Source organism: Mobula birostris, chromosome 9 (genome assembly GCF_030028105.1).
Source record: "Mobula birostris isolate sMobBir1 chromosome 9, sMobBir1.hap1, whole genome shotgun sequence".
Classification (NCBI taxonomy): Eukaryota; Metazoa; Chordata; class Chondrichthyes; order Myliobatiformes; family Myliobatidae; genus Mobula; species Mobula birostris.
In genome coordinates this window covers 107,637,297-107,653,414 of record NC_092378.1, presented here as the reverse complement: position 1 = coordinate 107,653,414, position 16,118 = coordinate 107,637,297, and the positions used below count along the sequence as shown (strand labels likewise).

The 16,118-nt window shown below is 42.4% G+C and overlaps 1 protein-coding gene across 1 annotated transcript; it reads right to left on the bottom strand.

The window, feature by feature from the left end:
• Positions 1–5,662: 5,662 nt before the first annotated feature.
• Positions 5,663–15,901, bottom strand: LOC140202432 (hemoglobin subunit alpha-like). The gene is made up of 4 exons (XM_072267298.1): positions 15,802–15,901; positions 6,528–6,627; positions 6,063–6,270; positions 5,663–5,788 (listed from the first exon to the last, which is right to left on the bottom strand). Exons 1-4 carry the CDS (start codon positions 15,899–15,901, stop codon positions 5,663–5,665), a joined length of 534 nt encoding a protein of 177 aa, XP_072123399.1.
• Positions 15,902–16,118: the final 217 nt, after the last annotated feature.

The following is a 16,118-nucleotide window of genomic DNA, read 5'->3' as shown; positions in this document are numbered from 1 at the left end:
AAAAATCCCAAGCAAAAGAAATGCCAATGGAAGCTCCAAATACCTCATCGCTGGAGCAGAGAGATACACCAAGAATGTGGCTACACCTGAGAACAACTTGAGAGCCAGGCCCAGGACAGAGGAACCTTGCGAACTACTGTTGACTGCCTGGGCTTCTGCAAGGGTGGTGGGCTTGAGATGATCGGTACTTGATCAGTAAGGGGTTTACAGTTAATGGGGAGAAGTGGAAAATGGAGTTCGAAAAAAATCAGCCTTGATGAATGATGTAGCAGGCTTGAAGAGTTGAATAGCTTGACTCTTCTCCCATATTAATATTCTGGTTGAGGGATGGGCAGGACTGGCAGCTCAATGTTGCAAGATAACAATGTTTCCAGCATGACCAAGGTGGAAATAAGAGAGAAGGGTGTGATGTGATATTGATTAGGAGGAACATCACAGAAATACCTAGAGCGGATATTCCAGGGAAAATGTATGGTATATTGTCATGATGGGGGATTTTAATTTCCCCATATTGACTAGCATCTCCCTAGAGGTAGGGGTTTAGATGGGGTGGAGTTTGTTATGTGTGATTAGTAAGGTTTACTGACACAGTATGTAGATAAGCCTACAAGAGGACAGGCTGTGCTTGATCTGGTACTGGGAAATGAACCGGGTCAGGTGTCAGATCTCTCAGTGGGAGAGCATTTTGGAGATAGTGATCATACTTCTATCTCCTTTACCATAGCATTGGAGAAGGATAGGAACAGGCAAGTTAGGAAAGTGTTTAATTGAAGTAAGGGGAAATATGAAACTATCAGGCAGGAACTTGGAAGCATAAATTGGGAACAGATGTTTTCAGGAAAGTGTACGGCAGAAATGTGGCAAATGCTCAGGGGATACATGTGTGATGTTCAGCACAGATATGTTCCAATGAGATAAGGAAAGAATGGAAGCATACAGGAACCATGGTGTACAAAGGCAGTTGAAAATCTAGTCAAGAAGGAAAGAAAAGCTTACGGAAGGTTCAAATACCAGGTAATGATAGAGATCTAGAAAATTATAAAGGTAGCAGGAGGGAGCTTAAGAATAAAATTGGGAGAGCCAGAAGGGGCCGTGGGAAGGCCTTGGCATGCAAGATTAAGGAAAACCCCAAGGCATTCTTCAAGCATGTGAAAAGCAAGAGGATAAGATGTAAGAGAATAGGACCAATCAAGTGTTACAGTGGAAAAGTGTGTATGGAACCGAAGGAGGTAGCAGAGGTATTTTGCTTCAGTATTCACTACAGAAAAGGACCTTGGCGATTGTAGGGATGACTTACAGCAGATGGAAAAACTTGAGCATATAGCCATTAAGAAAGAAGATGTGCAGGAGCTTTAGGAAAGCATCATGTTGGATAAGTCTCCGGGACCGGACAAGATATACCCCCAGACTACTGTGGGAGGAGAGGGAGGCGATTGCTGAGCCTTTGGCAATGATCTTTGCATCATCGATGGGGACGAGATAGGTTGCAGCAGATTGGAAGGTTGCAGAGGGTTCCCTTGTTCAAGAAAGTGGGTGGAGATAGCCCAGGAAATTATAGACCAGTGAGTCTTACTTCAGTGGTTGGTAAGTTGATGGAGAAGATCCTGAAAGGCAGGATTTATCAATATTTGGAGAGGCATAATATAATTAGGAAGTGGAGGGATGGGTTAGTAAATTTGCTGATAACACAAAGGTTGGGGGTGTTGTGGATAGTGTGGAGGGCTCCCAGAGGTTACCTGTATCCTTTTATGCCCAGACCAATCAAGGATCTATCAACCTCTGCCTTAAGTATACATAAAGATTTGACCTGCACAGCCACCTCTGACAACGAATTCCATAGTTTCATCACTCTCTGGCTAAATAAATGCTTCCTTATCTCTGTTCTAAAATATGCTCCTCTATTCTGAGGCTGTGCCATCTGGTCCTAGACTTTCCCACCATAGGAAACATCCACCTCTCCACATCGACTCTTTTGAGGCCTTTCAGCATTCGATAGGTTTTAATTAGGTCACCTCTCACTCTTCTGAATTCCAGTGAGTACAGGCCCAGAGCCATCAAACACTCTGCATATGACAAGCCAGTCAATCCTGGAATCATTTTTATAAACCTCCTTTGAACCTTCTCTGGTGTCAGCACATCCTTTCTAAGATAATGGGCCCAAAACTGCTCACAACAAGTAAAGCCTCACCAGTGCTCTATAAAGCCTCAACATTACATCTTTGCTTTTATATTCTAGTTCTCTCGAAATTAATGCAAACATCACATTTGCCTTCCTCACCACAGACTCAACCTGCAAATTAACCTTTAGGGAATCCTGCAGAAAGATCCAAGTCCCTTTGCGCCTCAGTTTTTTTGAATTTTCTCTCCATTCAGAAAATTTCCTTAATATGCCTAAATCCTTCTGTTACCTTTCTATTTCTTCAAAACTGCCTGCTTCTCCAACTAGCTTTGTATCGTCCAACAAAGTTGTCTATTCCATCATCCAAGTTATTTACATAAATCATAAAAATAATTGGTCCCAACAGAGACCTTTGTGAACACCACTAGTCACCAGCAGCCAACCAGAAAAGGCTCCCTTTATTCCTACTCTTTGCCTCATGCCAATCAGCCACTGCTTTATCCATGCTAGAATCTTTCCTGGAATACCAAGGGCTCTTAACTTGCTCAACAGCCTCATGTGTAGCACCTTGTCAAAGGCCTTCTGAAATTTCAAGTACACAACATCAACCAATTCTTCTTTGTCTATCCTGTCAGTTATTTCTTCAAAGAATTCCAACAGGTTTGTCAGACATTAGTTTCCCTTGAGAAAACTACACCCTGTTTTATCATGTGCCTCCAGGTACCCCAAAACCATATTCTCAACAATCGGCTCTAACATCTTCCCAGCCACTGTCAGAATAAAATGGCTTATAACTTCTTTTCTTGTGTCTCTCTCCCTTCTTGAAGAGAGGAGTGACATTTGCATTTTTCCAGTCTTCCGGAACCATTCTAGAATCTAGTGATTCTTGAAACATCATTACTAATGTCTCCACAATTACTTCAGTCACATTTTTCAGTACCCAAGAATGTACACCATCTGGTCCAGGTGACTTATCTATCTTCAGAGCTTTCAGTTTCCCAAGAACCTTCTCCATAGTAATGGCAACTTCACACACTTCTGACCACTGACACTATGGAACTTCCACCATACTGCTGGTGTTTTCCACAGTGAAGAATGGTGCAAAATATTTATTCAGTTCATCTGCCATTTCCTTGTCCCCATTACTACCATTCCAGCATTGTTTCCCAGCAGTCTGCTACACACTCTTGCCTATCCTTTAGACTTTATGCGTATGAAGAAATTATGGTATCTTCCTCAATATAATTGGCTAGCTTACTTTCATGTTCCACCTTTTCCTTCTTACTGACTTTGTTAGTTGCCTGCTTTTTTTGTTTTTAAAAGCTTTGCACTAATTTCTGCTCTATTATATGCCTTTCCTTTGGCTTTTATTTGGCTTTGACTTCTCTTGTTAGCCATGGTTGTGACATCTTGCCTTTAGAGTACTTCTTTCTTTTTGGAATATGTATATCATGCACCTTCTGAATTGCTTCCAGAAATTCCAGCGATTGCTGCTCTACCGTCATCTCTGCCAGTGTTCTTTTCCAATCATCTTTGGCTAACTCTTCTCTCAAGTCTCTGTAATTCCTTTTGCAATGCTGAAACAGTCACAACCACGGATTCGGCAGCGCAGCAAATTCGGCAATTGCGCTCATGAATATGCACTTGTCAGCTAATTATTTCATTGTGATAGTATTTAACTCCATTCATTCTGTCGCAGTATTTGTCGAGACTTGGAACACAGCAATGTTTCGCTGCCTGTTTGCATTCGGCCTTGCCTGAGAAATTGGACTGTCGAGTCAACTGACTCTGAAGACTAGCGGTATTCGTTTTATATTTAGTTATTCCTTTCAGCCACAGTGTAAGCTTTGTTTTCCATTTGAGAGTTTTAGTTAACGGCCCTGTTTGGCCTAACGTTTATTGTTTTTCTTTTGCCTTTAACACTGTTCACATTAAAGTCTGTGAACTATTGACCCGCGTCAGTGTCTCTCACTCTGCACTTGGGCCATATCACTGTAACATTGTCCATTTGGCATGCATTTTCTATCTCCTGTGTAACTTCTACCACATTCTTCCTACTGTTTGGTGATCTGTATATAACGTCCATCCGAGTCTTTTTCCCCTTGTGGTTCCTTAGCTCTATCCACAATGATTCCAAACCCATGTCACTTCTTTATAAAGTAGAGTGTATTTCCCCTTTATGTTCAATGTGGTAATCTATGTGTGGAGTTACGAACGAAGGGTAAAGTTTTAAATGTGTATTTCTCATCAGTATTTACTGCGGCAAAAGATATGAAATCTGGTGAATTCAGAGAAAATTTCAATGATATCCAGTGGCATATCAACATACTAAAGTGGAGGCATTTGCGGCCGAAGTTTATATCCCCAAGATACTATTATCAAGCTGCTCTTATCACAGAAGGAAAACTTGCATCTCAGAATGGACTTCGAGAAAATATATTGCAGGAAATTGTGGAGTTACTTAAACAAACTGAATAGTCCAACTTCTGTATTCCAATTGGAAAAATGAATTCCTCTTTCCATAATGGTTTTAAAAGAAATAGTAATGATGATTTCGTCCCTGTTTATCATTGGACATTGAACCTTCATAATTATGTGACTGAATATTTAAAGCCACATTGGTAACTCTGATTTGGAAAACAAAATACCTTTTCAGGGATTAAGTTTTAAGGAGAACCTGAATTAGCCTTCACATTTTCCCTGGAGTGTAGAAGGCTAAGGGTTGGCTTGGCAGAGGTGTATAAGATCGTGAGGGGTATAAATGGATGGTCATCTGAGTGTAGGGGAGCCTAAAACAAAACAATTTATGGTGAGTGGGAAACTGATTTTAAAAACGAGTATGTGGATTTTTTTTCACAGAGTGTGGGTATATGAAATGAACTGGGAGAAGAGGCTGTAGATGCAGGTATAATTACAATGTGGAAGAGACATTTGAACATTTCCACAGATAGAGAAGGTTTTGATGAAAATGGGCCAAACAACAGCTAATAGGACTAGATTAGATTGACATGGGCAAGCATGGATGAGTTGGGCTGAATGGCCTGTTTCCATACTGTATAACTCTACAACTCTATTTATCTATATCTTAAGTGTAAAGCTTGCTGTGAGTAGTGACTAATGATGTGTTGCTGAATGTTTGAAAGTGATATGGAGAGATTTCAATCTCCTATTTCAGATATTTGATTTTCAGAAATCTCTGCTGTGAGCTTGATTCATTTACAATGGGGCGAAAAGTAACTGCCATGCAAACAGACATTTGTTGGCTCAATGCTCTTATGTCCAAGTTCTTTCTCCTCTTTGTTGTTATCTAGTGATAGAGGTAAACAGACTCTGCAGTATCGTTTGTGTTTTTGCCAATAGACATCTCTGACCGGTATTTTTCTGAAAAACATGTTTAATAATCAGCCACAGCAAATGATAAGGCATTCATAAAAGTGAATGTTTATTTAGCTCAGTTTAACAAATATGACAATTAATCAATGACAAAATGTGGAATTAAATGATAATTTTTCAGTCATTCACTGTAGTTTGTTGATTGTGTCTTTAGCGGTACTTGGAGCTCAATTCATGTGTGAGCAACTCAAGGAACTTGTCGACTGCACAGTGGGCTGCAGGGGAGAACGCAGGCATGTGAACGGCCAGTGTAATCGCGATACAATCAGCAAACAGCTGGAAAAATGAAAAATAAATAACATAAGGCAGTTTTAGTATTGTCAACAGATGATTTTTCCCATTAAACTAGTGTTGTTTGTTTGTACTTTCACTGCTTTCCTATTTATAGTGCAGCTGGAAAACATATTCCCAGTCAAACTGAACAAGATTACACTTCTGGACCGCTGAAACTTCAACTAAATGAAGTAAAAAGTTCAGAGTTGCTGATCTAATTACAATAACAAAGTTTGCGCAATGACTATGAGGAAGAATCTCTAAAAGAGTTACGTACCTGAAAGTTATGAGGATCCACAAGAAGTTCTTCACCATGTTTCCTGGCAAGCTTTTCCAGGTGTTTACTCAGGTTGTCCACATTATGGGCAGCATCCGCTGCAGCTTCCATGACAATGCGACCATGTTTTCCGATAGGCTGGTCAGAGGCTTTGTAGCCATTGAACTTCGGGAAGTATGTCTTAGCTTGAGGGTGGATCTCAAACAACTTTCACAAATATGGAAAATGAAGGCAGAAATTATTTGCAGACACAATGTACACCACATCTCACCAAGAATTAAATTCCGTTAGTCTTCAGAATAGCAATCACATTACAGTATTTTGGAAAAACTCCAATTCTATTCAAAGAATGTCTTTGTACACTTATTAGTTATATCCCTCTTCAACGGAAATGCAAAGAAATGTTAATGATTACAAACAATAGATGAAAATGCAATAATTATACTGTGAATCTAAGAAAATTACCTAGCTAAAGCATCTGCACCCCAAGATTCTGCATTTGCCTTTATGTGGTGGCCCAGTTCTTCTATAACCTGTTTGTTGGGGCCAGAGAGTACCGTTGTTGCTGAGTTTTCACTTCTTCAGATCTCTCAATAACCAGGAGATGTCTCTGGCTTCATGTGTCTGCATTTACTGCAATTCACACTTAAACACACCCTCTCCACCCCACTTTTCCCGTTGGTTGTGGGTCCTGATTCATGGTCTACGTAATCTAATGATAAGAGACAATAGTGAATAGAGGGCCAATCATCTGCTTTACATACAACTGTTAGCAAAGAAACCCTATTCCAGAACAGCTAAACACCATCTTCAAACATTTCATTTGACGAACACTATTAAAGGTTTAGTTTATTGTCATATCAGTTATGAGTAACTAATATTAATATTCATTAATCAATATGTGTTTCCAAACTAACCCTGATATAATAAGTTCATTTCATTTTATGGTCGTTTTAGGTTGGATCTTACATTAAATCTAACTTCAGTGTGCAGGGAGACATGGTTTTCCAATATCCACAGAAACTGACTGGGCAAAACAAATGATAATGTAACCATAACAACAGGAATTCTGCAGATGCTGGAAATTCAAGCAACACACATTAAAGTTGCTGGTGAACGCAGCAGGCCAGGCAGCATCTGCAGGAAGAGGTGCAGTCGACGTTTCAGGCCGAGACCCTTCGTCAGGACTAACTGAAGGAAGAGTGAGTAAGGGATTTGAAAGTTGGAGGGGGAGGGGGAGATCCAAAATGATAGGAGAAGACAGGAGGGGGAGGGATAGAGTCAAGAGCTGGACAGGTGATTGGCAAAAGGTATACGAGAGGATCATGGGACAGGAGGTCCAGGAAGAAAGACGGGGGGGGACCCAGAGGATGGGCAAGGGGTATATTCAGAGGGACAGAGGGAGAAAAAGGAGAGTGAGAGAAAGAATGTGTGTATAAAAATAAGTAACAGATGGGGTACGGAGGGGAGGTGGGGCCTTAGCGGAAGTTAGAGAAGTCGATGTTCATGCCATCAGGTTGGAGGCTACCCAGACGGAATATAAGGTGTTGTTCCTCCAACCTGAGTGTGGCTTCATCTTTACAGTAGAGGAGGCCGTGGATAGACATGTCAGAATGGGAATGGGATGTGGAATTAAAATGTGTGGCCACTGGGAGATCCTGTTTTCTCTGGCGGACAGAGCGTAGATGTTCAGCAAAGCAGTCTCCCAGTCTGCGTCGGGTCTCGTCAATATGTAAAAGGCCACATCGGGAGCACCGGACGCAGTATATCACCCCAGTCGACTCACAGGTGAAGTGTTGCCTCACCTGCAAGGACTGTTTGGGGCCCTGAATGGTGGTAAGGGAGGAAGTGTAAGGGCATGTGTAGCACTTGTTCCGCTTACACGGATAAGTGCCAGGAGGGAGATCAGTGGGGAGGGATGGGGGGGACGAATGGACAAGGGAGTTGCGTAGGGAGCGATCCCTGCGGAATGCAGAGAGAGGGGGGGAGGGAAAGATGTGCTTAGTGGTGGGATCCCGTTGGAGGTGGTGGAAGTTACGGAGAATAATATGTTGGACCTGGAGGCTGGTGGGGTGGTAGGTGAGGACCAGGGGAACCCTACTCCTAGTGGGGTGGCGGGAGGATGGAGTGAGAGCAGATGTACGTGAAATGGGGGAGGTGCGTTTAAGAGCAGAGTTGATAGTGGAGGAAGGGAAGCCCCTTTCTTTAAAAAAGGAAGACATCTCCCTCGTCCTAGAATGAAAAGCCTCATCCTGAGAGCAGATGCGGCGGAGACGGAGGAATTGCGAGAAGGGGATGGCGTTTTTGCAAGAGACAGGGTGAGAAGAGGAATAGTCCAGATAGCTGTGAGAGTCAGTAGGCTTATAGTAGACATCAGTGGATAAGCTGTCTCCAGAGACAGAGACAGAAAGATCTAGAAAGGGGAGGGAGGTGTCAGAAATGGACCAGGTAAACTTGAGGGCAGGGTGAAAGTTGGAGGCAAAGTTAATAAAGTCAACGAGTTCTGCATGCGTGCAGGAAGCAGTGCCAATGCAGTCGTCGATGTAGCGAAGGAAAAGTGGGGGACAGATACCAGAGTAGGCACGGAACATAGATTGTTCCACAAACCCAACAAAAAGGCAGGGATAGCTAGGACCCATACGGGTGCCCATAGCTACACCTTTAGTTTGGAGGAAGTGGGAGGAGCCAAAGGAGAAATTATTAAGAGTAAGGACTAATTCCACTAGACGGAGCAGAGTGGTGGTAGAGGGGAACTGATTAGGTCCGGAATCCAAAAAGAAGCGTAGAGCTTTGAGACCTTCCTGATTGGGGATGGAAGTATATAGGGACTGGACATCCATGGTGAAAATAAAGCGGTGGGGGCCAGGGAACTTAAAATCATCGAAAATGTAGCCATATTGGACCAGGAAGTGTGTAGGTCTAGAATCACTTACAGTGCCTATAAAAAATATTCGCCCCCTTGGAAGTGTTCATGTTTTGTTGTTTTATAACATTGAATCACATTGGGTTTCCTTCGGCTTTTAAAAACTGATCAACAGAAAAAGACTCTTTTGTGTCAAAGTGAAACAGATCTCTACAGTATTTAGTAGTAAACAGTATTTAGTAGATGTGCCTTTGGCAGCAATTATAGCCTTGAGTCTGTGTGGATAGGTCTCTATCAGTTTTACACATATGACCACTGCAATTTTTCCCTCAAGCTCCATCAGATTGCAAGGGGAGCATGAGTGAACAGCCCTTTTCAAGACCAGCCCTAAATTCTCAATTGGATTGAGATCTGGATTTTGACTTCGCCCTCCAGGAAATTAACTTGTTGTTTTTAAGCCATTCCCGTGTAGCTTTGGCTTTATGCCTAGGGTCATTATCTTGCTGGGAAACAAATCTTCTCCTAAGTTGCAGTTCTCTTGCAGACTGCATCAGGTTTTCCTCTCAGATTTCCCTGTACTTTGCTGCATTCATTTTACCCTCTACCTTCACAAGCCTTCCAGGGCCTGCTGCAGTGAAGCATCCCCACAGCACGATGCAGCCACTGCCATGCTTCACGGCAGGGATGGTGTGTTTTTGATGATTTACGGTGCTTGGCTTATGCCAAATATAGCATTTAGTCCGATGGCCAAACAGCTCAATTTTAGTTTCATCAGACTATAGAACCTTCTTCTGGCTGACCTCAGTGCCTCCCATATGCCTTCTGGCAAACCCTAGCTGAGATTTCATGTGAGTATTTTTCAACAGTAGCCTTCTCTGCCACACTCATAAAGCTGAGACTGGTGAAGCACCTAGGCAACAGTTGTTGTATGCGCAGTCTCTCCCATCTCAGCCACTGAAGTTTGTAACTCCTCCAGAGTTCTCATAGGTCACTTAGTGGCCTCCCTCACTAGTCTTCTTGTTGCACGGTCACTCAGTTATTGAAGATGGCCTGCTCTGGGTAGATTTACAGCCGTGCTATTTTCTTTTCATTTCTTGATGATTGACTTAACTGTACTCCAAGGGGTGCTCAGTGACGTAGAAATTTTCTTGTATCAACCACCTGACTTGTGCTTTTCAATAACTTTTTTGCAGAACGGCTTGGAGGTCCTTTTGACTTCATTGTGTAGTTTTTATCAGAATACTGACCCACTAGCAGTTGGACCTTCCAGGTATAGGTGTATTTTTACTACCATCAATTGAAACACCTTAACTGCACACATGTCCCCAAAAACATAGCGCAGTTTAAATAATGCCGTGACTTCTGAAACCAATTGGCTGCACCAGTGATGATTTGGTGTGTCATATTAAAGGGGGTGAATGCTTATACAATCAATTATTTTGTATTTTGTATTTGTTATTAATTTAGATCACTTTGTGAAGATCTGGCTTTGCTTTAACACAAAAGAGTTTTTTTCTTTTGAACAGCATCAAAAGAAGCCAAATTAAATCCTCTGTGATTCAATGCTGTAAAACAATAAAACATGGAAACTTCCAAGGGTGTGATTACTTTTTATAGGCTCTATAAATCATGTGTACTAGCATATGGTTGAAGAGTTTGGTTACACACAAGGCTATGGAGGTTAAGATCTGAGGATGGCAAGATCTGGAATATTGGTCTGGAACTTCATAGACGTGGGTGAACTGAGCTGATATTACAGGCAGATTTTGAGAAGGGAACTCCGCTGGGAGCTCAGATCAGGTTTAAGGTTACAGGTCTGACCAAACAGTGAAAGGGAGACTGATAAAGTCAGTGGTCTGATATCAGAGATGTGCAGCCAAAGCCAACGATTCTTAGTTCTTCCCAAAGCTCAATTGGACCAAAATTCCATTCACTCATTGCCAGACATCAAATAGCCAATGTGACCGAACAGAAACAGTGGAAGAGTCAACAGAGTTGAAAAGAACCAGTATTGTGTGTCATTGTACCTATTCCGCACCTAAATTTTCTGTGTTTTCTGAAGTTAGGCTGATAGGTAAACTCCAGTCCTGGTGTAGTTGTAGTTTGAAGGCAGTTTTATTGATTATCAATGCGTTACAGCATGCAAGGTGCTGAGTGAAAAGTAAGTACTTCCTAGTGTTCTCAAGAGAAGTGGATTCAAATGTTGATTAAAATTCCTTCAATTTGTAAAAGTGCTTCCGACAAATGAATGAATAAGTATACAAGTGATTTTATAATGGCCGACCTCATGTTGAAGGTTAATTGCTTAACAACACAATAGTAAGTAATCAATAAGTAAGTAATAAGTAATCAATGAAACCTTATAGCTAGAAATAAAGTGGCAAGCCTAATCAGGAGGGACACAACAGAACTTGATGGGTTTTTGAAGTCAGTGAGAAATATTCAGAAATCGTTATTTGAAGAAAACTATTTTACATTTTCTTTTCATATTTGACAAAACAATTTCATGTTTTGCCTGAAATTAATCTGAAATTGTATGTAATAATGATTTAACAATATCTCCTGAATATATCTTACATGGAGTAATGATACTACGATACTTAACTGAATGCCTTTAGCATATGGTGGATAGAATTTATTATTTCCACAACATTTTAAAGTGGATGGAGTTTTGTCATTTCAGCAAACAGAATTTCATGATGTGAATGTCAGAAATGAATGAAGATCTAGCTACTCAGCCTTTGAGATTATTACTTCATTCAGTAAAAACATAGCTGATCTGCTTGATGACCACAACTCCGCTTTTTGCTGGATCATCACATCCTTCATTCTATTACAGACTAAGTATCTGCCAGTCCCAGTGTTGCGTATAATCAACGTGTACTCAACACCGACAGTATTCTGAGGTAGAGTATTCCAAAGATACACAACCACAATGAGAAAAAGTTTCCCATCACTCACAGGCAAACCTTGTTTTGTGAAACTAAACCTCTGACCACTCTCAGGGTGGAGGAGCAACAACTCATATTCTATCTACATAACCTCCAAAGGGAAGAAAATTCTAAAATCAGAGCTGCAAAAGAACTTGGGAGTCCTGTGCAGGATTTCTTAAAGGTTAATTTGCAGGTTGAGTTCATTGTGAGGAAGGCAAATGCAATGTTGGCATTCATTTTGAGAAGACTAGAAAATAAGAGCAAGGATGCAATGCTGTGGCTTTTTCAGGCTTTGGTTAGACCACACTTGGAGTATTATGCAGTTCTGGACCCCCTTGTCTAAGAAAAGATGTGCTGGCATTAGTGAGAATCCAGGAGGAGATTCCTGAGTATAATTCTAGGAATGAAAGTCTTAATGTGTGGAGAGAGTTGATGGGTCTAGACCTGTACTCACCAGAGTTTAAAAGAAACTCTCTGTTTTGAAAGGGCGCCCCTCTATCCTGAGGCTGTGTCCTCTTGTCCTAGACTCTCCTGCATGGGAAATATCCTTTCCACATCTACTCTGTCTAGGCCTTTCAGCATTTGAAAGGTATCTGAATTCCAGTGAGTACATACCCAGAGCCAACAAATGTTCCTCATATAATAACCCTTTCATTCCTGGAATTGTCCTTGTGAACCTCATCTGGACCCTCTCCAAAGCCAGCACATCTTCTTTAACATGCGGAGTCCAAAACTGTTCACAATACTCAAAGCGAGGCCTCACTAGTGCCTTATAAGGCCTCAGCACCACATCCTTGATCTTGCATTCTAGACCTCTTAAAATGAACGTTAACATGGCATTTGCCTTCCTCAACATCGATTCGACCTGCAAGTTAACCTTCAGGGTGTTCTGCACAAGGACTCCCAAGTCCCTTTGCATCAGAGATTTTTGGATTTTCTCCTCGTTTAGAAAATAGTCCACAAGTTTGCTTCTACCACCAAAGTGCATGACCATGCATTTTCCAACATTGTATTTCATTTGTCACTTTCTTGCCCGTTCTCGTAATCTGTCTAAGACCTTCTGGATCCTACCTGTTTCCTCAACACTACCGACCCCCCACCAATCTTCATATCATCTGCAAACTTGGCAACAAAGTCATCTATTCCATCATCTAAATCATTGATAAACAGCCTAAAAAGAAGCATCCCAACACCAACCCCTGCGGAACACCACTTGTCACTGGCAGCCAACCAGAAAAGGATCCTTTCATTCCCACTTGCTCCCTCTTACCTATCAGCCAATGCTCTAACCGTGTTAATAACTTTTCTATGATACCACGGGCTCTTAACTTGGTAAGCAGCCTCATGTGTGGCACCTTGTCAAAGGCTTTCTGAAAGTCCAAATATACAACATCCACTGCATCCCCTTTATCTATCCTACTTGTAATCTTCTCAAAGAATTCCAACAGGTTCAGCAGGCAGGACTTTCGCTGAAGGAAACCATGCTGACTTTGTACTATCTTGTCCTGTGTCACCAAGTACTCAATCACCTCATCCTTAACAATTGACTCCAACATCTTCTCAACCACTGAGGTCAGGCTAACTGGTCTATAATTTCCTTTCTGCTGCCTTTCTCTTTTCTTAAAGAGAGGAGTGACATTTGCAATTTTCCAGTCCTGTGGCACCATGTCAGAGTCCAATGATTTTTGAATTTTCTAATGCCACCACAATCTCTAAAGCTACCTCTTTCAGAACCCAAGGTTGCAGTTCATCTGGTCTGTGTGACGTATGTACCTTTAGGTCTTTCAGCTTTTTGAACACCTTCCCTCTTGCAACAGTAACTGCACCCATTTCTCTTCCTCTTCACACCACAACATCAGACATACTGCTTGTGTCTTCAATGGTGAAGACTGATTCAAAATACTTGTTTAGTTCATCAGCCATCCCCTTGTCCCCGTTATTATTTCCCCTGCCTCATTTTCTAGCAGCCCTGTATCCACTCTCATTTCTCCTTTATTTTTAACATACTTGAAAAAACTTTTACTATCCACTTTGATATTATTTGCTAGCTTGCTTTCATAGTTCATCTTTTCCCTTCTAATGATTTTTTCAGTTGCTCTCTGTAGGTTTTAAAAACTTCCCAATCCTCTATCTTCTCATTAAATTTTGCTTTGTTGTATGTCCTTTCTTTCGCTTTTACAATAAGTTTGACTTCCCTCTTCGTCAGCCATGGTTGTACTATTTTACCATTTGAGTATTTCTTCACTTTTGGAATACATACGTCCTGCACCTCCCTCATTTTTCCCAGAAATGCACACCATCGCTGCTCTGCTGACACTCCTGTCAGCATCTCCTTCCAATTTACTTTGGTCAACTCCTCTCTCATACCACTGTAATTTCCCTTACTCCATTGAAATACTGCTACATCAGACTTTACTTCCTCCCTATCAAATTTCAAGTTGAACTCAATCATATTGTGATCAGCGGTTCCCGAGGGTTCCTTTACCTTAAGCTCCCTAATTGCCTCTGGTTCATTACCTAACACCCAATCCCGTATAGCTGATCCCCTAGTAGGCTCAAGGACAATCTTGCTCTAAAAAGCCATTTCTTAGACATTCAACAACCTCACTCTCTTGAGATCCATTACCAACCTAATTTTCCCAATCGATCTGCATGTTAAAATCTCCCATGACAACCGTTACATTAACCTTTTGAACCGCTTTTTCTATTTCCTATTGTAATCTGTGGTTCACCTCCCAGCCACTGCCTTAGGGGGTTCCTTGATATATTGCTGGAAGCTGTTCCCCGAGATTCCAGGCCATTCCCTCACTGGGTCTCTCCGCTTAGGTACCCGGGGGCTCACTCTCCGAGGGGTTTCCCGTCGTTCACACTCCCGCCTGAAGTGTCCCTCTTCAACACAGTTATAACAAAAAATACCAGCCGCTCCCGGCCACTAGCAGCCCTCTGTGTAGTCTGTCCCCTTAGGGGTCTGCCCCGCTATCAGCTCTATAGTATGGGGTACCGTAGCCGCTGATAACAACCGGGACGTCTCACTCCTAAACTCTGCCACGAGCTCCATCACTACTCCCCAGGGTGGGTTATCAGTGGTCATTTAAGCCAAGGGGACCGCTACCAAAGATTGTATCCTGCAGACCTTCCGTGCCTCCATTGCATTCTCCTCCTCTCTTACTTCTCTGATCAGCTCGACAAATGATGGAGGGGGGGCCTGTCTTATGAGACATTCAGAGACCCGAAGTGACCAGGTCCGGCGAATGGGAGACTTTCACCACTTGGTCCATTCTTAACTGATCCACCTCAGCCATTTGAATGGCCCTGCTATGCTGCAAACAATTTAGCTGCCTCACTAGCCGAAAAATGTAGGTAGAAAGCTTCTCCGCCTTCTCCTGACACATGTTCTGGAACCCCGTCATAAGCTCCAATGGGCTTCCTTTCGCGCCAAACATATTTTCTAGCGCTTGCACGTAGGCTGCAGAGGTAGCAAAGGGGTTCTGCGTCTTTACGGATCTCATTATATCAATAGCTAGTCCCTTCAAACTTTCAACCAATCTCTGTCTTTTTCGTCATCAGAGCACTGCCCCTCATCCAGCTACAGAGAGGTCTGCTGTGCCCAGGTCTCATACTCCTCTTCCTTTTTGGGGAGACTTCATTCCTGAGAACAGGCTGAGCCTATGATAGGTGGGACTTTGAACCTGGGCATTTTGCCATTTATTCACCAGGGAGGTAAGGGCTACCAACTCAGAAAGCTCAGCCCTCATTGGAGGACTCAATAGACCTTCTACATCACTCCTTCCCCTCGATCTGCAGAAACGAGGGCAACTAGTCTTTAAAGTCTCCACCCATCAGCTATGGGAACTCAGCTTCCAATAAGGCTTGTTGGCCTTCACTCCCCTCCTCCCGGAAAGGGCAGTCCATAGCCCCCCCTCTCCTGGGGCCACAATAGTACCAGGCAGTTCCACTGCCATTATGTCAGTGCTAGTCTGAACCGGAACAAATTCTTTGCCCGCAATTTTATCAAACCTCCGCTCTCCCACTGCATCATCCATAATTAGGTATCATAATCACTTCACTGAACAATAGTTTAACACAGACTTAAACATACAGCCAACTGGATCAATGCTCAGGGCAATTACACAGCATCCAACGAAATCAATCCCAGACCATACATCAATGAAACAGCCCAGTTTCCTTGGCTGCGTAAGACAACCTCCGGCCCTGCCAAACTTTAGAGATTGAGGCACACTGGATCCCACCCCAAACCTC